This window comes from Enhydra lutris, unplaced genomic scaffold, assembly GCF_002288905.1.
Source record: "Enhydra lutris kenyoni isolate GAN:26980312 unplaced genomic scaffold, ASM228890v2 scaffoldscaffold61, whole genome shotgun sequence".
Taxonomy (NCBI): Eukaryota; Metazoa; Chordata; class Mammalia; order Carnivora; family Mustelidae; genus Enhydra; species Enhydra lutris.
Genome location: NW_019154145.1, coordinates 5116174 through 5140620, shown reverse-complemented (window position 1 = coordinate 5140620; position 24447 = coordinate 5116174). Strand labels below are relative to the sequence as shown.

Below are 24447 nucleotides of genomic sequence, written 5' to 3'. Positions count from 1 at the left end.
GTTTAAGATTGTCTGCTAAATTATCAGACACTGATTCTATTTGTTCCTTCTGTTTTTTGAAGATAGTTCAGTAATAAAATTCCCTTAGCAACTCCATTCTTGTGGAACCATTCCCTCCCCTGGCATCCGCTCAGGTTTCAGCAAGCCACGGACCCATCCACAGGCTCTGCCACAAGCCCATCCACGGACTACAGTGCCTTAGCTTATGAGAAACTTGAAAACATCAGGTGTTCACTGCTTAGATGGGACATAGCAGGAAGAAGATAATAGAAGAGATTTAATTAAGAGGTATTTTTAACATCATTTGATAGTGCAGAGGAGGGGGAAAAGGCGGTTGCTCAAGAGAAGGACCCAGCTGTTTCCAAATTTGGAAGTCACTGGTATCCTGAAACATTTAAAAATAGGCTGCAAGCGATGTACCTTCAAAAGGGATGATAAGGTAGTAACACTGTCTTTCTTTGCTATCATAGTTGTAAACCCCAAGACATTCTCCATGTAAGCTAGTTTCCTAATCTTTCCCTTTCTCAGACTTTTAACAGAAGTTTTAGGTCACCTTTAAAAAGGAGAATCTATTTTATGAATGTCTAGCCAATGACTGAAAAAGGAAACTTACTAAATCGCATTTCATAGAACGAGGTCTATGTCTTTATATTTAGCAAATAATATCTGTATCTTAATAACTAAATACTAAGAGGAATTCTTCTAGAAGGAAACTGCTAGCTTTCCCCACAGTGTCGGTATATGTGCATTTATATAAAATGTCATTATTAAATTCACTGTCCTTCAAGAGACGAGAAAATCTTTATCATGCACTGCTTCTAAAAATAAAACAACGCGCGCAGCTCCCAAATTCTGCTACCTCTAAACCCGTAAGGTTCTGGTTCTTGGACTTAACCACTTCATTTTATGGCCTCGGATGAGAGGTCAGCAAATAAGAGAGAAAAGACAGAAAGACCAATTCAGGAACAAACTGACTAATAAAAGCTCCAGAAGAGATACAATGAAGGAAGATGTGATGATGGAAAGAGAGGAAGTTATCAAATATCACATATGACATGAAAAATTTCCAGGACAGGAATTCAAACATGAATTTCCAGATTGAACGAGTCCATCCCAAATGCCTAACAAATGAAGAGATATAAACCACGGCACATAATCACAAAACCTTCCTGAGAGAAGAGAAACATATCTAAAGGATGATCATCATTTTCTCTACAGCACTAAAGAAAGAGGATAGGATAGCAATACCTTCACATTTTTGAGGGAAAATGGGTTTTAACCAAGAATTCTGATTTAGTCAAATTATCAAGTATGATGACAAAATTTATTTTCAGATGCAAAAGCCTAAAAAAAATGTTATTTCCCAAGAGTCATTTCTCAGGAAACTACTAAGCCCCACCAAAAATAGGGAGGAAATTCAGAAATGAAAATAGAGAATCCAGCACAGATATCCAATGTGGGGGAGTCAAAGAGAATTTTAACAATTCCATGAGTTCCTGGGAAAAACAGAGTTAGCCTTTCTACTCCCTCTACTCATCCTTTCAAGTTAGTCATAGAGTAGCATTAAAAAATAGAAACAGAAATAAGTATTTGTATTGTTGCCACATTTTGTATGTTACTCTCAGCTAAGCCATGGTCCATTTTCAGTATTATACAACTTTTCCTGGAATTACTTGAGTCAAGTTTTTCCTGGAAGTGAGTCAGAGTACTCCATTTCCCCCCTGGAGACGTCCTTCTGAGAGCCCCCATCTTCTGGCTCCCACAGGGACCATCTTCTCCAGGCTGTCTTTCGCCATTGTCTCAGGGATTGCTTTCCCCTCTCTGTGCCGAGTCAATGTCCCTTTTCTGGATTTACTCCTTGAGATGCAGTGGCCCAGAAAGCGAATGGAAATTACGAAGGTGGAGACCGAGTTCAGACTATTCTTAGACATGAGCTTAGGAAGAGCAAGGCGAAGAATGGGAGCAGTGGCAGGGGTGGGGGGGGTGGAAAGTAGCCTCGTGAGGATGTATTTAGGAATAAGGAGCCAGAGACCAGAAGCGACCAGCTAACACATTTAAAGGTAGCTCTCGCAGGAGGGGTACGGAACAGAGGGCTGTTGTTTTCCATCGTAAGGCTTGTGGTGCCAATATGCCTTGCGTGAGTAGTAATTTATCAGGTGCAGGATAATTCTTGGAAGAATACAGGGAAAGCGTCCATTCTCTAGGCCAATCAACTTGCCGATGTTTCTACCTGCTGGAATGTGAGGCGCAAGTGTGGTGGTTTGAGTAGGCACAGGGGTCCGTCAGGGAGAGCTCCCCAGCTTGTGGGCTTCCAGAGCGGAGACATGACTAGAACAAAGTCTCTCCTCTTTGGGCATAACCCAAACAGCTAAGGCATTACTTTGGCAGATCGGAAGACTGCCAGATCAGAACAGGGAGAGTGGCTGGAGACCGCCATCCATTCCAGGCAGGAGAATGAGGTTCCTAAAATCAAGGCACTCCCCTGGGTCAATATGAAAGAAAAGAAATAAAATCAACGGGGCTCAATTACAGATGGGGTTGGGATAGAAAGGAAAAGGAAGAATCGAAGATGATGCCTGGGCTTGTGACTTAGGCAATGTTTTTTCCAAATTAGAGCACTTAGCAGGAGGTTTGAAAGGGGAAAAGTGAGTGAAGTTTGAACACGTTTCAGGTGGGAGGGAGACATCTAACAGGCAGCTGGATACAGATCAGAAGTTTTGCAATGGCTGGCTGAGATAAAGATGTGTGTTAGTCACAGCAGAAACTAAAGGCTGGGAGAGCAGAGAAAATCACCTAGGGAGAGAGGGTGAGCGATAAAGGCAAACACTAACAGGAAGAGTGGTCACAGGCCTCAAGAAGGGAGTGGTTAGATGTCAAATGCCATAAAAGGTCAGGAAGGAGAACTGAACAGACCCCTTTTAGAAGTGGCTCACAGTGATCATTAACAGAGCAATCGAGAAGGTCTGGTGGCAGCAGAGGTCTGATTTGTAGTCAATTACAAACCCCATTCCTTAAGGCTGAACTGAGAGGGGGTGGGGGATCAAAAGTCAGCAGGTGGCCATGGAGGGCACGTGATTCTTTGAGAAGCCCAACTGTGAAAGAAGAGGCTGGGCACTGGGGAGGAGGAAAGTGAGCTAAAAAATAAAGGGTTTAATTTCTTTTCCCTACAGAAGGGATTCTCAGATTTAAGAATGTTTATATGCTTCAGAAGAGAAGCCAGTCTGGGGAGAACCTGAAAAGATGGGAGAGTCTTGCTGTACAGTCTTACCACACAATCCAGCAATCACACGCTTAGAGATTTACCCAACTAATGTCCACACTGTGTCCACAAAGAACCTGCACACAAACATTTAATGCACCTGATTCGCAACTGCCGAAGCCGGGAAATGACCAAGATATCCCGCAATAAGGGAAGGAATAAACATCCAGACGATGGCATATTGGTCACTGATGAAAGCCAAGCTATCAAGGCACAAAAATATATGCACGAATAGATGAATCTCAAATGCACAATTAAAGGAAGGAAAGTGTGAAAAAGCCACATACATAATGTATGACTCCAAATAGAGGACAATCTGGAAAAGGCAAAACTACAGAGACTATGAGGAGTGTAGTTGCCAGGCAAGGGAGAGGGGAGAGATCTGAACAGGTGCAGCATAGGGATGTTTTTTAGGACAGTGAAACCATTCTGTGTGATACGGTATTGGTGAACCCAGAACATTAAGCTGTTGTCAAAACCTGTTAAGACTTCAGAGCCCAAAGAGTAAACCTTAATGTATATATAAAAATTTAAACAACTCATTTAGGAGATTGGGGGATCCCAGGGTGAAATGCAGAATGTGACAGGTAAATCCAAATGTGTTAGAAACATCAAAAGCCACCTTAGTAAATTAGGTCGGGGTGGGGAATAAAGTGTTGACCTAAGTAACCAGAAATGAATGAAGTCTGTACAACTAAACATGACAAACTGCACATAAGCACTGTATTTTAGCTGATAAAGTTGTTCCCCAGAGGGTACGGATTAAACATCTGGAAGTGGCACTGAAGCAATCCAGCTGATGGGCGGCAGAAGGTGGGGGCCCAGGGGACAAGGGATCAGAGTTGGATAATATACATACAGATGGCCACACAGACACTGGTTATTCTATACATGTTTATTTCTCCTCATGCTATCAGCTGAGAGGGCCTGGAAGCAATGACACCCCAACAACAGTGAGCACACCCAACACCCAGATCTTGGTTCCTAATACCATTCCCCGGTAAAAGGAACAATTGTTCCTTGGAGAAATGGCTGATTTTAGGACTCTGGCAGAAAATCAGCAAGCTGAACCTGAAGCACCTGGTAGTGCCAGAAAGTAAGAAAACGCTATAAGCAAACACCCTACCATGATGGGGATGTTGAAAGCCAAAGGGATATAAGTGCCAACCAAAAAAGCTTCCAACAGCCAAAGCTGGAACAATTTAGGTCAAAAAATGAATACTGGTTTATAATCCAAAGTATAAGATATATTATCAATAAACTCCCACTGACAGAAGACTGAATAAACAAACAAATGGGGGAAAAGGGGACGAACTTCCATGCAAAATTCCAAGTATTTATGAGCCACTCTACCCTGAGAAGGTGGAACCCACCTCCCTTTTCTCAAGTGTGGGCTGTGCACAGAGCCTTCCTTCCAGAGTACAGTACAGTTCGGGACTGAGAAGAGCAACTTGAGAGTGGGGAATCCTGACACACACTAATTCAGTCCAGTGACTGAGATAAACAATAGTGACAGGTCATGTTCATAGTACATACCCTTGACAGGAGATGAAAATGGCATTACAGCTCTGTGGTCTTCTTCCCCCACCTACTCCCCAAATCACCCAAGTCTAACCATGTGAAAAACATCAGATAAATGCCAACTGATGACTGTTTACAAAATACTTGACCAGTAGTCAACTGTCACAGTCATCAAAAACAAGGAAAGGGGCGCCTGGGTGGCTCAGTGGGTTAAGCCGCTGCCTTCGGCTCAGGTCATGATCTCAGCGTCCTGGGATCGAGTCCCACATCGGGCTCTCTGCTCAGCGGGGAGCCTGCTTCCCTTCCTCTCTCTCTGCCTGCCTCTCTGCCTACTTGTAATCTCTGTCTGTCAAATAAATAAAAAAAATTTTTAAAAAAAAAAAAAAAAAACAAGGAAAGTCTAAGAAACTGTCACAACCAGGAGGAGCCAAAGAAGACAGGGCTAAATGGAAAGTAGTATCTGTATGGGATCCTAAAACAGAGAAAGGATTTTAGGTAAAAACTTAAAAAAATCTGAACAAATTATATATTAATAATTTATAATAATATATTCTCTAAAGAATATAAGAACCCATCAATATTGCTAATTGTGACAAACGTACCATGTTAGATATGAATGTATACGGGAGTGCACAAGGGAACTCTGTACTGCTGTCACAGTAATTCTGTACATCTAAAATAAAAAGTTGAAGAAAACTGGGAGAGCAGTAAGTGATCCAGCTGGGATCAGATGATTCCTAGCTCAAGGTCAGAAGACCACAATGCACCATCACTTCTGTCCTTCCCCTGCAGTTGTCTGGGAAGCTGTCCTCTTGCCTTTCCACAGGGCAATCATGCCTCATCCTTCAAGATCTATGACTCAAGTCACCTCTTCTTTAACTGTAGTGTCAGACTCTGCCACTCCTAAGAGATCTGCTCAGTCATCTGTGATCTGTAGCCTCACAGTCAGCAAATTTACTGCCACTTTATTGTTTACCAGATACATGCTAGATGCTGGGACCAGAGAGGACAACGTCATTAACCTCAAAGTATTCAAGTCGAATAACATTATCTTATCTCAGCACCGTTCACCTTGCACTGTTTTGTCTTTGTGTGCCTGTCTCTGAAATAAACTATGAACTCTCTGAAAGCAAGGATAACCACTGTGTTCATTTCTTCATCCCAGTGCTAAAATCTGTATCTGTACCCAGTAACGGACAAAGAAATGCTTGTTGAAACAAAATGAACTAAATTCTCTTTCAGTTTAGGTAGGGACTGCTTCTAGGAAGAGCGAACTGAGAAGAGTCTACAAGGTTTTTATACTAAGACGTGATTTTTAATTATTTGCAGATTAAAAATCTGCAAAAAAATTCTCATTTTCAAAAATATCACACACATTTTGGGAACAGATTGCACCAGCAAGACGTGAATGCACCTTCAGACAATACAGAAACAGCTGTACAGAAACCCTGAAAAGTGACACGTCATGGAGGTGACCAGGCCTCTCCTCTGCACCCTCCCTGGCACACTGGTGATCTCCTGGACTAGCTGGCTGCCATGGCTCCACCGGGCAAATAAAGGCATTTCTGAAACTACCGAAACGCACCGTCCATGCCCACGTAGAGCTCACAGGCCAGAACCGCCGCCCGGCTGCCCCTGGCTCCAGGTAAGAATTTAACTTTTCCAGCCTTTGAAGAGGCCTAAGATAGAAGTTTGGGGATAGGTACTGGGATATGGAGTGCTGCCAGTCGACGTCTTTGGCTCCCCCCAAATACTCATTGTTCTCCCCACAGAAACACATAAAGGCATTCATTCACCCCTGACCCAGAGACGACACCAAGTCTCTTCCAGCGACTAATTCCAGCCCAAACCTTGGGACTGAAAGGCAGTTTTTTCCATCATATCCAAATGGGGCCCGACTTGGTATACACCTGCAGCTACAAAGCCAGGGGACTTGCCCTGGACAGAGGACCTGACATACAAAGCAGGACAGGACGTGGGTGGCTGCCTGTCCCGCGCCTGAGCAAACCTGACCACGAGCTCACCTAGAGGGTCTCACCGGAGCACTGTCTTACAGCAGCTGGTCTGGGGGGTGGGGGTGGGGTGTGTCCAGCCCTCTCCCTTACCTAGTCATTAAGGCTGTTGCCTCAAGCAATCAGAAACATCCTTTCTAGTGGGCCAGTAGCATTCTTGCAGGACTACAATTTAGTTCCACTTCCGCAGCACTACACTCTCCAGTCCCAAGTCCGGTGAAGGCTGCTCCTGGGGCCGCTGGTGGAGCTTCAGGGACGGGAGGTTTCCCTGCACCAGCCGGGCTCTACCTCGGAACTCAGTGGACTGAGATGCAGGCCGGGAGCACGGGAGCCTTCCACGAGGCCGGGTTCTCTTCTTCACTCTTGCTTTTGAACCAGACTCTCGGGAGGCCGGCGTCCTCGTTCTTCTGCAGGACCTGGCAGCTTGCAACGACGCCACACTTCTGGGATACCGCTTTCCTCGGAGGACTGACTTCATCTTCCTACCAATCCTAAGTAGTTGTGATTATCATTTCCATTTCCGGTGAGACACCTGGTCACACACCAAGCAAGCAGAACCGGGGTCTGAACCCACGCAGCCTGGTACCAGCATCACAGCTGCCTAAGAAGTGACCAACCCGTGCTCATGCTCTGTGGTTTCCCTCCCATCGCCCCTCACAGCAGTCCGTCCGTGCGCTAGAGCACAGTAACCGCTTGGCAAGATATTTTACCCCCAACTAACCTAGCCTAGGGAATCGTCCCTAGTCCTGTCCCAGCTCCCCCATCATTTAAGGTCATTTGCGATTCCAGAGAGCAACTGGTTTACCAGTCCGTTGCTCTGAGCTGCCACTGAGAGAACACACTCTGCCTTAGGAAGAAAAGGAATTTACAAAACAAAAGCAAAAACCCACCTAGATAGAAAACTAGCATGACTGGCCCCAGTCACGCTCAGAGGTTTAAAGAGAGCAAGAACACTGCCAAACCACACCTCGAAACTGCTCCAGACCCTGCCCTGCCACACAAGTGGCCCCACACAGCACGGGCTACTCCAACACGACAAGCTCTCTGCCACAGCTGCCCCCAAGGCCACACAACGCTGGGCCTGCCCCCGCCAGGGCGAGGACGGTGCCCCAGGGGCAAGACAGGCTGGGAAAGCAAGTTTCTGGTCGTGACCTTAGGGAGGGAGGTGGATGCAGGCGACTCCCTGAACACAGGAGGGGCTCGCTGATCACAGGTGGACCAGGAGTGACAAAGGTCTATTAGGCTGAACATAATTATAACACAGCTTCACTGATTTTTTAAAATTTATATGGAAATTTTGACCTTGCAGCTAGTATTGGAATTAACTTCAAAGTTCTCAAGCACCATCTTGCAGGTGACTTAGAAACACAAAAATTCACTTCCAGTAACACACTAGGTGACTAATGCGGTCATGGAAAATTTCAGAAGAAATCATCAGAGAGGTTGGGGGGAGAGACACTAAGTTGGGCTCATACTAACAACTGAAGTAGTGTAAGGAGGCACCTGCATTCCTCCCAGTCCATTACGAAAACACTGGCAAAAGCCACCTGGCTGCAAATAAACAATGATGTTACTGTAAAGCAGAACGATTATATAGGCATTAGAGACGCTGTGAACTTAACACTTAAAGAACATTAAGCTGTCGTCATAAACACAGATGGTCTCAAGTTTGTCAACTTCATGACGGAGTGAAAGCGATGCACATTCAGTAGAAGCTGTACTTGGAACTTTGACTGTGAACGTGGACCTTGTCCCAGGCTAGCGACCTGTGGTCACATCAGATTTCCGGTAGCTGGGCGGTGAGGGACCCCTCCCAGGCAGCCAGCGATCAGGAGAGCAGAAGGCCGAGCCCAGCGCGCCGTTCTTCGCTCACGGGGCCATCCTCAGTATGTGACGCGAGACACGAAACACCTGATCATCACACAGGCTTCATGTGAGGAGACTCTGCCCACCTGGAGGTACCGGGAATGTTGGGGCACGTTCAAGGTGGGCCAGGCCAGGCCAGGCCGTTGGGCAGGTTAGGTAAATGGATGTACAGCTTGTAGTGGGTTTGCTGGAGCAAACCCGAGTAAGCCGAGGAAGGTCTGTACTTAGCATAAGCACGGTTAGGTACTTGGGAGCCCCCAGGCAGCCTCCACACTCAGGATTTGGTCCGGGTGGTCAGGTCCACAGGAAGACCTGCTCGAGTCTCAGGGCTGCTGCTGGTTTTATTCCTGCAAAATACTCAAGTATGTAATTCTTGGACCTTATATTCTTTATCCCAAACTTATTTAATAGAATATGTGCACCTTTATCAGAAAAACCAAGTCTTAATTTTCAGTTTTACTCAGTAAAATAATAGCACAAAAGAGAAAATGTTATTTTTTTATTTATGTTAAATAAAAACATGAGCAAATCCTTTTTTAAAAAGGGTCAGAATATTCCTTATGTCTCCAAACCATGGATGCAAAGAATTGTTGAGTGCTTTTCCCTCCACAGGGTCACAACAGACTTCCATGTGGTAATCACCTAGAGACAACACAGACGCGTACTCTCCAGCCGCTGCTCCGGGAAAGTCGCACGCGGTACGCGGGCAAACGAGGAACAGAACACAGGCACAGCATACTCTGGATACACGTCCTATGCTGGCAGTGAACCTCAGTACCAAGTATAGTCATCGGTTTGGTTTGGTTTGGTTTTTTGTGGTTCTGCTGCATTTTTAAGCCATATATATCACCAAACTTCAAAGGTACAATTTTTCACAATTCCAGAATTCTATCAACTGGCAGTACAGGTTAAGTAGCCTATGTGGCAACATTTTATAAATTCAAAATTACATATGAGAACTAACGTCATTGCGAATTTTGCCAGTAGACACGTGACCCTCAAGGAGCCACTATTTCCAAAATACAACTGGACACACGTTTACAACGTACCTGTGAATTCTAGAATCAACACATCATTTCCGACATCCACTGAGACTATAGGAGAGTCTCTGAAAACAAGTGCTAGATCCATGGTTTTTACACCCATCTACCCCTACACCCACCACATACCCCACAGTCTAACCTCACCAAAGAGGATTTATCCAAACAGTCATGGCAGGTTTGCAATTCTTCAACCTTAGCTCACGTCACAAAGAGTTTTCTATGACTGGAGTCAATGAGAACTTCTCTGTTAGAGAAAGCAAACATTTTCACCTTTGGCAGACTGCCAAGATGATGCTTTATTATAGAATTTATGAAGCTACAGTTTAATAACTTGCAGGTTTTATTAAAATGCATCAAAAAATGAAAGAAAAGCAAAGGATGACAATACAACCCCATATCCCAAAGCTTTCTAGATTTTTTAGTGCAAGAAATGCTGTATCACTGAAGCATTTGAGAGTTCTCATGAAATCCTAGCAAAAAATGTAGTCACCTCAGAAGTGGTAATAAAAAAAGAGAAAACAACCAGAGAGGCACACAGACTGTTTTTTTTTTTTTTAAAGGATTTTTATACTATATTTAAAAAACCACAAAATAAAAAAGGGTTCAATCAACATGTATCTTAGAAGTCCTTCCAAGAGTCTCTGTATGCAGCAGTCACCCAGGCCGGCTGATGCCTTTTCTTTCTCTGCTCAGCCTGCAGCTCATTTAAGGATCGTTGGAGATGACTCGTGCTCTAGTTCTTAAAATCAGACTTGCTCCGCCAAATCCAAGACCCTGAACTTATCCAAATTGTAGAAACATGCTTTTACCACCCGTCCACCAAAATACCTCCCATTCAGATCAACAACAGCTAAAAGACAAACAGAGAGAGCGTCCGTTAGTACAGGCGTCCTGTGAGGCATCGCAAGAGTGTGTTCTTAGGCTCAAGACCACAAATTGCATTCTCTTATTCTTGACACTCAGTGCGCCACTTACCTTTAATTGCTGATTCAACCCTCTCAAATTCTAAAAATATCCGTACTGCTTCATCATCAGGGGCACCAGGAATCTGAGAAAGAAATGACAGTGTAACAGGTGAAGTTACCAACGGACACATAGCTGAACGTGCTTCCTTCCTTAGCCGGTCCTTGTCCGGGAAGTATTGCATTTACCATCACACAAGTCTGACACCAAGGATTTGTAAGTACGATTTGTTCTTCATCAAAAACTCCGTTACCGTCTGTTGTTTTTCTGAGTATCTGTCTAGGAGATAGAGGCACTGTCTTAGGGGCAAGCAATGCAGAACTCAGTAAGCGGGGCGCTCTCTGACCCTGACGCGGTCCTACACCAGCGACACCTCAACAGATGATGCGGTCATCGGACAGAATGTGAAACGAGAGAGCGGCCGGAGCAGGATCCGAAACGTAATGAAAAGATCTGTGTCCAAACGGCCTCCCGCATTCACTCAAATTCCCCTGCTGGGCTCTCCAAGCAGCACCCCCCTGGCCCCCCGTTCGTTCCCAGCACCCCCAACCATGCCACTCAAGAGCCCTCCTTAGGCTCCCAGAAGCTGTGACCCCACCGGGACACCTCTTCCTCCTATCCAAATCCTACCCATGCGTTTCAAGCTCAGCCCACATCTGACTGCTCTATTTTTTGTGACCAAGTCCTTTCCTCGACTCCTGTATTTATAGTGACTACTACAGAGTCTAGCAACCGCACATACCCTATTTTTACATGTGCGTGTTTCGTTGTTTCTTCAACTGAACACACCACTGAGAGCACAGCCCACGTCTCCTGCCTCCCAAATGCATGTGGGAGGCACTAAATATACACTTGCCCAGTGAAAGAAACCCAAGGCAGGTCCAACTAACTGAACTATTGGGCACATGACAGTCCTGAATCACCAAATTAAATCTCAATCATAAAATGAAACATTTTATTTCTTCACCAAAAAAATCTGAAGTCCTTCTTGTCGTTATGTTTAAAATTGTTATAACCCTGTAAGAGAAGGGTAACTAAGGAACATCTGTCACCTTCAGGTCCTAACAACACACTCACAGCACACCTTGTCTCTACTTGCTGAAAATGTGTGGTAAAATCTGTCAGTTACAACTTGGGTTACAAACATCAAAAGAAAACCCTCTTACTTCAAATATCACACATTTTCCAACTTTGCCATATTTTTCACACTCTTCCTTGGTTTCCGCTTCCAAGTCTTCATCTACCTCTCCTGCACCAACCATGTTCTATGAACAAAAATGAGTTAGTTCAAGTATAATTTACAAATACATAAATGAGATGAATAACTTTCTTTCACGATGGCAAACGTTCTCAATCCCAAACGACACGATGAAAATTTTCATACTTGTAGTATGCAAAAATTGGTATTGCTTAACAAAATGAAAATATGTATTTACGTTTTTTAACATGCTGAATTAAAGCAAATTATGACCTCATGGCACGTAACAGAGTACAGAGATGTACACTCTTACTCCATTTACTCATCTAACTGAAAAAAAATTTTCTAAGCTTATGTGCTACTTTCAGTATAAGCTGAGAAAGGGTGTCCTACACGGACAGATGCCCAAGTTGAACACGGCTTACCTATTGCTCGAGGCAAAAGTAAGTGTGTTTCAGGTGTGAATAACGAGCATAAGTGCATGAATACATTTATGTTGTAAAATAACAAGTGAAATAAGTAAATCTTTTGAGAAACACAACATAAAGACACACACATACATTAGGCTTCAAAGAGTCACTAAGTGAACTTGTAACAATTTCAAATATTTTAAAGCAATTACTCACTGTGGTCTTAAATACTGTATTTAGCAAAAAAACAACATTAGTGAAAAAGGAATCTAAAACATCAATCTTAATTAATGGAGTCTATCCAGAAGGATCATCTGCACAACAAATCATTTTCGGCTTTGACTGCCACCGTTATCAGTAGGGTGGAAAGCACGCACAGACAGCCCGGGGTGGAGAGACACGCTAAAATCAAGGTGGGAAAACTGGTTTCCATTCTGCTTCTTACCCTTAGGAGGACCACTTTGGTAGGACACTTAAGTATTTCAGTTAATGGATTTGAATCTGACTTCTTGGATGCATCTGTAGCAAAACATTTAAGATGTAGGCGTGTTAGAACATCGAGTCCAAGTTACGATGACTAATTTAATTTCAAGAGTACTTCCCACTATTTATGTCCTCAGCGTCATCTATAAGCTTTTATGCAATCAGTCTCTGAGCAAAAATGTAGCCTTATGTGTGATGAAAATATCTGCTCCGCTTTGGTACAGGTTTTTGCCATATTTCTACAAGTTTTTAGCATCTCTAATCTGTGATTTTTGCTTCATTCCCCTCCTCGGGTCATGTAGCTGACAGCACAGACCACAAACCTTACGGATCAGAACAGTGGCACATGCAGTGTGGCCACAGGTCACTAGTCCAACCTAACAAGCAGTGGACTGGCCAGCCACTGGCTGACTCACCGCGCATTACCCCTCCCGCCCCCAAAATCAGGGCGATTGCTGACTTCTTCCTCAGACTGCGTGTCGACAGGGCTGCCAGTAGTTTTCTTCTTTCTTTAGGAAAGGGAGCTAAACTAACATCGACAAAATAAACTCAATTCTGCTCAAAATGTGAAGTTATGTTTGTCTCATTCCAATATGCCCTCAGCACAGAACAGAATAATCAAATGAAAATAAGACACCAAGTGCTACTTGGGGAAGGCATCATCTAGCAACAGACTGTGAAATAACATTACATCTCACAGAGTGATGGATCTGTAAGAAAATGAGAAATCACACTTAAAATGAAAGGGCAGGGGAAAAAAGTAAAGAACTCTAACAGGATGGACGAACTATATGTGGCTCTTTCATGACCTAAAAACTAACTAGGACTTCACCAGTTTAACAAGGTCTTTGCCTAGTACAAATCAGCATGAAATCACTTCTCTGAGTGCTGTTTATTTTCTGCCAGTCTCTCATCTTTTCTCCCCTGAACCTTCCTATCTCTAGGTCTGTTCTAAACAAACAGATGAGCCTCTGGAGGGTCTGTGTCCACAACACAGAACTGGAATGCACCATAATCCCAAATTCTTGTGGACTCCAGAGAGGGCCGTCCTCTGGCGCTGGCCCGCCCCGCCCCCTGCTCCCACCCGGAAGGCGGCCTGTGGAGGAGACCCACCTTTCTCTGTGGCATCACCCACAATGATCTTGCCTCCTCGCTTGCTTGTCTTCTCCACTGACAGTGCCGTGCTCAGTCCCTGCTCATGCTTCCCAAGACCCTGGCCTTCCCGGAAGCCATACTTCTGCATGATTTTATGTGCTACTGTGCCACTGGAAGGGAAAGAGAAGGAGCTCTTGGACTTGAAGTCACCAGTTACAGCATAAACCAGTTTCACATCACAGCAACTGCCTTCTAAAAAGAAAGCATAAACTCCACATGGGCTTCAATGTGGTCACATAGAATTACCAACAGGTCATTCGCTAGGAGCTGCAGCGATGTTCAGGATGAAAAAAATGGAAAAAACAATGCTGAAATCCTGGATATCCCAAGACCGTCTCGGAGCTAAGGGAAATACCCATTTCCTACGAGGTTCTCTCACACCCTGTGAGAAAACACTGCATGTCCTGCACGTCCCAGAGTCAGCCCTGCTCTACAGTTTCCGACCATGGTTTACTTACAAGTGTGCTTTCACGTTATGTAGAGCACCGCATTTTTCTAGATAGTACAAAAGAGTTTCCAATGACAGCTCCAAAAGAACTCTTAGAGATCATCCATTTAACAGATGGAAAAATATATTGAGGCCCAGATTAGCTGACCAGCTTAAGGCTGACTAGGAGCAAAGCAAGACACCTAACTTAGAAATTCTTTCAGAGGTGCTAACGGTCAAGCAAAACTGGAACCTACAACTCAATTCCCAGGCCACAGCTCTTTCTTTAGTACTCAGCATCCAAACTGCACTTGGAGGTGCTTCACGGGTTTCTACGGGGGCCCCCAGTGACCACTGCTATTTAAGGCTTGAATCATAAAACCCTGCTTCAAGTAACAGCATCACCTCATTGTTTCCCTTACAAATTCCACTTGAACAAGCCAACCTAGAGCAGAGACGCCTGAGGACAGCTGAGCTACGCCACCCTCTACCTTCCTGGGGTATATGATGAACACTTAATCCCTGTTCAAAAGGAATTCAGCAGAACAAAAACCAGCTTCATATCTGTCCCCCATTCAACACACATCCTAGGGCCAGAGTGGACATATTCTCCATCTACGCTGCTTGTAGAGGAGACTACAGTGACCGAGGAAGTGCATTCATCTTCAAGTAATTTAATAAGCACCAATTACCCACAGAAAGCAGCATGGGTCGAGGAGATGGATCCCAGCAAGACCAAATGCTGAAAACCCTCTTGCAGGGCGTGAGGCCCAGCCGCCTACTCCCACGGCCTGGCCCTCTCTCCAGGGGCTCTCCGAGTCAAAGCACAGGCACTCAGGGTCACTGCTGCAGTCACAGCAGCCCTGTGAGAGGCAGAGTGGAGGCCTTAGTGTCATGTCGCCTCACTGACAGCTCATAGCATGAGACACACAGAGGCAACACTGTAAAACATTCTTTAAACCAAAACGCAGGCCAAATCCAGTGGGGGTCAAAAAAACCCAAAAAACAAAAAACAAATCCTCAAGCCCCACCAGAAAGTCAACCTTAAAACTGAATTTTATATGCTGGCAAACAAATTTTAATTACAGTCAGAATGACTAAGTGTTTTAAACCCAAACTGCAGAATCATGATCTTAAAGCAAATGGCTCATTTTATCAAGAAAAAAACGTCATTCGCCCTTTGGATGTAGCATATGTCAGCTCTAATTTGTAAGAGCTACTTTCTTTGCAAATGTTATAAAAATCAATGTAAGTAATTATCACAGAAACTGTTTCTACCTATAGACTCTAACACTGTATTGAAGTCATTCAAAACTTACATCAGAAGGCTTACTGTTGGATCCAAAACCTACCAGTGTCAGGCCGGAACACCCTCCACAGGACTCGAGTGCTGATTCTTAAGAAGGACGCTCTGCGACCGAATACACCAGTGTCTCCCCATAAGCTCGGGAGTGCCCTCATTCCCCAACAAAAGCTGCGTCTACTGACAAGGCTGGTAACACTCCACACCGAGTCTCGTCCTTCTCACGCTACTGAGATGAGCGCACTCAGAACCATTACCCCATGTTGGCAAGGAAGGAGTTGCCAGGTCCGGTCGGAGATCTGGGTCTGTCTTGTTCCTCATATACGGGAGGAGGGATAGCAGCTTTGGAAGACTGGGAGCGAGGTCTTGAATCCTCTTCATAAGGGAAATCTCGGGGTACTATTGAATAAAAATAAATCAGGTTTACCAAAATACTACAAGAGTTCAGAACTAAATTTATGTAGATCAGTTACTTACAAGGAGTTAAGAAAAAAACAAATCAATCTTACAGCCACTACATGACATTTTTAAAAACCAGAGGCAGAACACTGTCTTCCTGATTCCTGCTTTGCTCCACCTGCTTTTATCTCCTCAAAAAAAATTTTTTAATGTCCTACTGAAATGTTACTCACCTTTTAAAGTGCTCTAAAATGACAATCTGTGCTTAAAACTTTAAGATGTTCTCTATGTTCCAGGCAGACCCAACTAACTCTCTTCTGCTGCTCACAGCATTTTGTGTACCGGTCTTAAGATTCTACTCTTACTACCTCGTTAGCCTAGTAAACGAGGGTCTTTGTGATTAGGGACCATAATGCCAGAGCACTGAACAGGGAGGCTTTAAAAAGACCTAGATGCTTGGGTTCTACTCCCACAGACTGGGATTCTATTGGGGCTTATGGTTTGTCAGGTGTTTTCACATAAAAGGTATTTAACAATATCTTTTGAATTATTTTCTTTAAAAAGATAACATAAATTGGGCAACAGGTATTAAAAAGCACTAGGACTGGGCGCCTGGGTGGCTCAGTGGGTTAAAGCCTCTGCCTTCGGCTCAGGTCATGATCTCAAGGTCCTGGGATGGAGCCCTGCATCAGGCTCTCTGCTCAGCAGGGAGCCTGCTCCCCCTCCCCCCTCTCTGCTCTCTGCCTACCTGTGATCTCTGTCAAATAAATATATAATATCTTAAAAAAAAAAAAGCACTAGGATGACTGTATTTTCTTGGGATAGTTTAGGTGTGGTCCAATCCAAAAGATACAAAAATGATCTAGATGCTGTATCAAAGTTCAATTCCAACCCAAATATTCTAGAATAGATCACTGGGAGAAGAAACAGCAGGTGAGCATGTTTTGGCAATCTAAGTAAATACATACAACACATGTAAGGAAACCGAACTACAAAAAAATCTAACCGAGGAAGGCACTGCCACCTTGTGGAAGGTCATGAATTTAGCAGCCTCCAAACCCCAAGAGTATGAAAACCGTAAACTGAGCTACATTTGTTCTAAGCCGACTCCAACTATGAAATGTTAGAGAAAATAAAATAAATTACTGAAAAGCAAAGCATTTCACTGCATAAAACACTAGCCTCAGCCTGGCATGAAAACTTCTAAAGCACAGGAGTGAAGGGCGGTCGCCCCCTTGGCCTCCGTGGTGGGGCCAGAGGATGGGTTTTCAGGCCATTACCCTTTACGTGCAGAACATCTGGCTGCTTCCAGCTAAGACTTCCCCTGACCAGGCCCCAGATGTGGGTCCGAATAACAAAGGACAAGAAACAGATACGTACACTCTTTGTCCTTCTCTACCAGAGAAGTGGGTGGCGCAATGGCAGCTCCGCCCATACCTGCAAGACACGAATGAAGCCACCTTTAGAAGAGGAGACCCTCGGGTGCCTCACACCCCGTGCTGTACCACATCCCTTCTGGGGGGCGGGGGAGTGGACACCAGCCACCTTGTCCCTCCTGCTAACATTTACGAGTTCATCTTGGAGTCTGGGATTAAAAACACAGAAAATGGGCAAAACAGAGACAGACAAAATTATATTTTTCACAGCAGGCATTCAAGAGCCCCAGAATGCAGTTAATGAGTCAACGCAAGGTGAAAGGACACAGCCCAGAGAATGAGCAGTTACTTAGTAACCAGTAACACAACCCTCCTGAGAGTCTGCTGCCTGTGAAGTGTTTTCGCAGGTGTTATCTCCTTTAGGTTTAATAGACCTTACTCCTTCCGAGGAATAACGGGCAAAGCCAGAATAAAACCCAGTTGCCCATGGCACCAATGCTCTCAAGCCCGCCCACTTCCTTCCAGGGCGTCAACCACTGCAGCTGAACACCTGTTTGGAAAGGTGGGTGCTTCTGGCCCCTGGGCTGTCGCCATTCCTGCTCCTGTTTCCTGGACAATGACGACACAGCCACCAAAACAGACCCCACTTGCCACCCAGCAACTGGAGGACACGCATGGAAGACCCAAGAATTTTTCATTCAATACAAACCCTAACATGCATATTACAACCTAGTAGCCAGTGAAATGATCAAAACAATAAAATGTCAATTAAAAAGAACTGATTACAAACCATGCGGCACCAGCGTTATGTACGGTTTCACAAAAGCAGCTCCTCTAAAGCCGGCATACGTGCGTCACGGAGAACGCGGCCGGACTAGACAACACACTTACGAAAAAACAGGAACCTGAATAAAACATGTTCTTTCTGAAATACCTCGTATCATTTCTTTTTCACCTTGTCACTAAGACCCAGGTGATGGTTGACTAATACTGAAAAAAAAAATCAGCTCTGAGTTCAGTATAAAAAATGCAGGTGATTACTGGAAATCTGCCATGAATCTGGTTAAAATGTGAATATCGCTCTGTTAACAGCGGCATGCAGAACAGCTATAATGCCATTATTTTCCTAATACTAGACTGTATGGCTCCTGTTAACATTAAAAAAACAATGTCCTTAATATAGAAAACACAGCTCCTTATCCAAAGGGCAGCCAATCTGTACGCTGGCAAGGTTAAGACAAACATTCAACCTATACACTGGCTTCTAAAACAAGTCAATTAACATTTGTTAGTTGGTAAGATAATGGATATGGAATGTTTAACACAATGCCTGACATACAGAGCGCACTCAAGTGTTAACTCTCCTCTCCATTAGAAAGACAACATAGCACCTGACTGACTGTGCTCAGCATGTGTTTTTTTTAAATTGAGGTATAACTGACATATGGCCTGTTTCAGGTGTACAACATAATGACTTACTGTTTGTGTACACTGCGACCACAGTAAGTGTAGTTAACACTGATCATACGCGGTCACAAATGTTTTTTCTTATAATGAGGACTTTTAAGATCTACTCTCTTAACAACTCTGAAACATGCAATATAGTTTTATTAACTACAACGATGTTGTACGTTACATCCTCATGATTTATTTTATAATTGGAAGCTTGTACCTGTTCATCTCCTTTACCCATTTTGCCTACCTCCCACCTCCATCTCTAGCAACTGCCCATCTGTTCTCTCTGTATCTCTGAACTTGTTTTTTTGTGGTTGCATATAGTAAGCCTCCTATAAATACATTAAATTCATATCTGCACTGAAAAATTAAGAATTCTAAATTACTACAGACTTGTTCCTTTCCAACTCAATCAGTATCTTAAATTTTACATTAAACCCTAACGCAGCATTGGCTGCACCCTGTGGAAGACCAGCCTTGCCAAACCGCTAGTCATACGAGCGCGTTCATGTACACGGACATATGCCGCAACTTTTATGGTAACATGACTCTTAGGTCCCATGTTGAAGATGACCACGTGGGTTTTCAAGCACATGAAGACCTTGGATAAGCTGAACAGCGGACCTGTATTTAAACAGCAGTAATTCCCTCTGTGCCCTGGATTCCTCACCTTCAAAACGGGGATAATCACAGCTCCAAGGCTGTGTGATGAAGCAGGTCATCTATGAAGGTGCTTATTCGACCAGTACCTGGTATCCCGTAGACAAGCAGAAGACTTACATTCCTCACTTAAATAAATCTCAACCTGTCCACCAAACTGGTCAACTAAACCAAGGAAATCCCAGCAATTAAAACACAATGAAGTTAATGTTAGAAGCAATCCATTCTCTCAAGAATGAGCACTACTTAGCTATCTAGAGATCATGAAGAACTCAGCTCTAACACAAGGACAATTCTGCCTGTGAAGTTTTAGAGATGGAAGGGGCCGTATGAAGCGCCTGGCTCAAATTCTTGTCGCCCTGCTCTCCACAGACCCTGAAAGAAACAAACGTCCAGGGAAGGGAAGGGATTTCCTTCGATTCATGCATGTTAGTGGCAAAAACTGTGGAAACGAGTGCCTTGACTCTCTGTTCATGCTGAAGAGATACACGGCTGGCGACAGAGAAGAGGTCTGTGTCATGCTGCTGTGGGTAAGGAAACTGGCACGTACTTAAGGTATCCCCGAGATCTCCAAGCAACACACGTGAGAAAGTGATCTCAAAGCACAAAGTGAAAACAGGATGTAGGTTAAAACTGTTAGGCAAACACGGACCGCTGGGATTCCAGAGAGGAAATTACCCAAATCGATGTCCGCTGAACTATTTACCAAGCTGAACATGAAAAGCAAACAGCAGAATGTCACCATGTTTGAAATGTGACATGTACGTTTCACGCCTTACTTCTTTTCCGCCTCTCTCGCTCATAATCTTCATCTTCATCAGAATCTGGATCTGGTCGCCTCGAAAACCCACTAGCTTCATGTCTGTCCTTACGCCTCCTGCGATAACAAAGGCACCAAATATTCATTACAGAGGAACCAATTCAGAGATGTGAACCCAAGGATGTCACCTTGACTTGCTCTTGGCTAGAAAATACTCCAGCCCTCTCTCTCCCGCTAAACTATTAATTTGGGGGGCTGGGAAGGAGGCACATGTGCAAATAACTGGCTGAAGACTAAATTTAGTAGAAGTGAGCAAAGTGAGAAAAATCCAAAAGATTAAACTGAACAAATTTAACACACACATGGATGTAAGTAGCAAGAAAAAAGTTTCCTTGATGTTTACCTCTTTGGATTTAAAGCATATCAACAAATGTAATATAATTAACATTCAATATTTATAAAATAAGAACTACAAATAAGCCTTTTTACCCATACCTTTAAAAAATATAAATAAAAGATATATGTACGCTTTTCAAAATTCCATCTGGCTCAAAATTAGTTAAACTTAAGAAACATTTTAAGTATTTTATTTTATCTTTTAAAGTAAGCTCTACTGCCCAACGTGGGACTTGAACTCATGACCCTGAGACCAAGAATCACACGCTCTACTAACTCAGCCAGCCAGGTGCCCATAATGTTTCAAGTATTTTAAATAGTTATGATTCTAGAAGAACAGGAAAAATGTCCAATTATTCAACTCCAGATTTCTAAGTTACTTTTTTAACTATTCACCTAGAATGTTTACTTCCAAGTTTTCTGCATCTGGACATGAAGTCTGCTCTAGCATTTGCTTTCACACTGGAACGTAAGGGCAGGCACACTTTGGAGATACTGCTGGTTTGGCTCCAGACCACCACAGTAAGGCCAATATTGTAACAAAGGGAATCAAACAGAGTTTTTCGTTTCCCAGTGCATAGCAAAGTTATGTTTTCACTATCCTGGAGTCTGTTAAGTGTGTAATAGCACTAAGCCTTAAAAAAAACAAGTATATACCTTAATTAAAAATATTGCTAAAAAAGGCCAACCACCCTCTGAGCTTTCAGCAAGTCATAATCACTGATCATATCATCATAACCAATCTAATAGTGGAAAAGTCTGAAATACTGTGAGAATTACCAAGTAATAGAGACATGAGGAGAGCAAATGCTCTTAGAAAAATGGCCCTGAGGGACACCTGGGTGGCTGAGTCAGGGGAGCATCCGGCTCCCGCTCTCAGCGTCAGGAGACGGAGCCCGACCGGTGTCAGGCTCCACGCTCGGCACAGACTGCTTGAGCCTCCTCTTCCTCTACCCCTCCTCCCACTTCCACATGCACTCTCCCTCTCAAATATGTCATCTTTAAAAAAGAAAGAGAGAGAAAATGGTGCTGATGGATTGGCTCCTACAGAGCTGCCATTTTAAAGATCGATTTATTGGCGGGGGAGCGGGAGGGGAGTGGGAGAACCTCAAGCAGGCTCCGTGCTGAGCGTGCAGCAGGAGGCAGGGCGCCCGCTCAGGACCCTGAGATCAGGACCTGAGCCAAAAGCAAGAGTCGGATGTTCAACCAAATGAGCCACCCAGGTGCCCCACCACAAACTTTTAATTTGTAAAAAATACTGCATCTGCAAAGCACAATAAAATGAGGTATGCTTGTACAAAATCTTAAAAACAGACTGATTCCTTCTGATGACTTCTTAGAACAACCAGGAAAACTAACTTCAGCCTTACAGGCAGCACAAAGGTTCACTCATTAATAGCACAATGATATTTCAATGTAAAAAAATCCTCGAATCCAAACAGAGCCTTACTTTTCTCTCTCTTCTATTTCTTTTTGTCTTTCCAGCTCCCGCTGTCTCTGTCGTTCCTCTCTTTGGCGTTTCACTACTTTCTCATAATCATTAGGAAACATGGGATCATATTCATCAGCTAAAGGAATCAAAACTTCTCCTGCAGAAAATCCACTGGGAACAGGATCCTGAGGAAGGTAAAAATGCCAGACCATGTATCATCCTCATGTTTTAGAATTTTATTCACAAAGAATATGAGCATTAGGAGGGGCTTTGCAGACCACCCATCTGCCTCCTTTGTTTTATAGACAAGGAAACAGAAGCCCAAGGAAGGTTAGTGACCTGACACGGCCACACAGTAGGTAGCTATGTAGCAGCTGAACCAAGAGTTCCCTGCTCAGTTTAGTATTAATTCCATAAATACCTTAGGGCATCTTGTTGCAATTCCTAAACAAGCTGCCACCATCTAAAATTTCAAGCAATACATTTGACTCTTTATAATAAACAATGAATATTTTTATTTTAATATGTCTCTCTGAAAACTTAAATAAATAATCCATGAATAACAATCATTCTTGTGGTCATTTAACAGACTAATTTTAGATTCTGCTTACATGGAAACATGATATATTCAGAATTCGCAATAAAAGGCAGAAAGGCTTTCTGAAGCCCTTTGGAATACACATCCCTTTCCACGTGCGCTGCATTTCAGGAACTGAGTCTGGCACAGGTAGACAGAATTCCCTTCATCATTCATTCTCTTAGGGTCCACTAAGATCATTTTGCATTTTTCTGTATATTTAGAAACTGAGGCTACTCTTTGAGAGAAAAAAGGTAGCCTTAAAGAAATCAGAAAAACAAAAGGTAGACAGAGCACAGCTGACCTGAAAACAGGGACCTAAACCTCTACACTTTCATTTCAGTTTTCTTAGCATAACTCCTCCTCAGTTATCTGTGGGAATGAGATGCCTTAACTGGTCTCCACAGACATCCTGCGCAAGCACAGGCTGGGACTAAGGTCTCTGAGGGCTCACCCTGTACCGCCTGCAGGAAGGACACTGCCCACACTCACAAAGGCAGGACAGTTGTTCATAAAATGTATTTTGTATTTGAACACGAGACTGATGTGATACAAAGAGCTTATGTCCACCATCAATGGATCTAAATCCCATCATTCCTGCATTACATGGTTCCATCTGATGTTTTGTATTGTAAAACACGCTTTTCAATGCTTCCTTAGAACTAAAAATCAGGAACCATGATGTCCTATGAGTATATGAGAAAAACAGCTATAATCAGCTTCAGGCCTGAACAGTGGAAAGTTTACACAAATCTATTTAAGGAAAGGTTCCCAAAGTGTAGTTACGAATATGCATTCATATAAAAGACATTTTAAAAAACACAGAGGCACATGAACAAGATTTCTTTTCAGTTATTATTCAGACAGGACAGAAACTAACAATTAGCTATTCAATTTATATAATACTATCACCACAAAGTTTCAGACAAAACTAATTGTCAATATCAAGGTTAATTCTTTGTCATTCAAAATCTGAAAGTAAACAACTTTTACTGTATAAATCCTGCTGAGTGGAACAATGAGCCATCATCTCGAAATGCTATCAAGAGTAAAGTGATCTGTCCAATTTTTTTTTTTTTAAGATTTTATTTATTTATTTGACAGACAGAGATCACAAGTAGGCAGAGAAGCAGGCAGAGAGAGAGGAGGAAGCAAGGTCCCCGTTGAGTGGAGAGCCTGACTTGGGGCTCGATCCCAGGACCCTGGGATCATGACCTGAGCTGAAGGCAGAGGCTTTAACCCACTGAGCCACCCAGGCGCCCCAAAATCTGTCCAATTTTTAAAAATTTAAACGTTAACACCCCAACGCTGGAGAAACTAAAACACTCGTATGCTGTGGGGATATCACAGAATCAAGACACAGTTAACAGAAGACAGTGAACCAGTTTTTGATGAGATGCAGTCAGGGAAAATTAGGTAGATAATCTGTGGGGTAAAAATGCTGACTGACGAAGAATCCCCAGAAACATCTCCACTGAGGGACTCCTTTCCTCCTCGACAGACGATCAGCCTGCAGGACCAACACCCATTCTTGTGTTGGCCCAGAAGGCTCAGGATAAAGGCAAATGGCCCAGAAGGCTCAGGATAAAGGCAAATGAGGGGAGCAGATTCCAACCCAGAACAGTCTGGACTAAAACTAAATACAGGAAGGAGGGGTCATGCAGTTGGGACTGTGTCTCAGATTCATTTGCGTTCTTTCTAATGGGTGTGAGGGTACGGGGTGGGAAGAGGATCTTGCTAGAAAGAGCAGTA

At 43.6% G+C, this 24447-nt stretch overlaps 1 protein-coding gene across 4 annotated transcripts in view; it reads right to left on the bottom strand.

Annotated features, from left to right (window-relative positions):
* Positions 1-9948: 9948 nt before the first annotated feature.
* Positions 9949-24447, bottom strand: part of LOC111158601 (RNA binding motif protein 17) — a 31206-nt gene continuing 16707 nt past the window's right edge. For all 4 annotated transcript variants that reach the window (XM_022520733.1, XM_022520735.1, XM_022520734.1 and 1 more), the window contains 9 exons: positions 22137-22303; positions 20310-20407; positions 17420-17476; positions 15898-16039; positions 13869-14020; positions 12718-12791; positions 11831-11929; positions 10677-10749; positions 9949-10551 (listed from right to left, as the gene is read on the bottom strand). In XM_022520733.1, the coding sequence (XP_022376441.1) occupies positions 10448-10551; positions 10677-10749; positions 11831-11929; positions 12718-12791; positions 13869-14020; positions 15898-16039; positions 17420-17476; positions 20310-20407; positions 22137-22303 (966 nt within the window). In that variant the 3' untranslated portion in view covers positions 9949-10447. The remainder of the gene's footprint in view (positions 10552-10676; positions 10750-11830; positions 11930-12717; positions 12792-13868; positions 14021-15897; positions 16040-17419; positions 17477-20309; positions 20408-22136; positions 22304-24447) is intronic.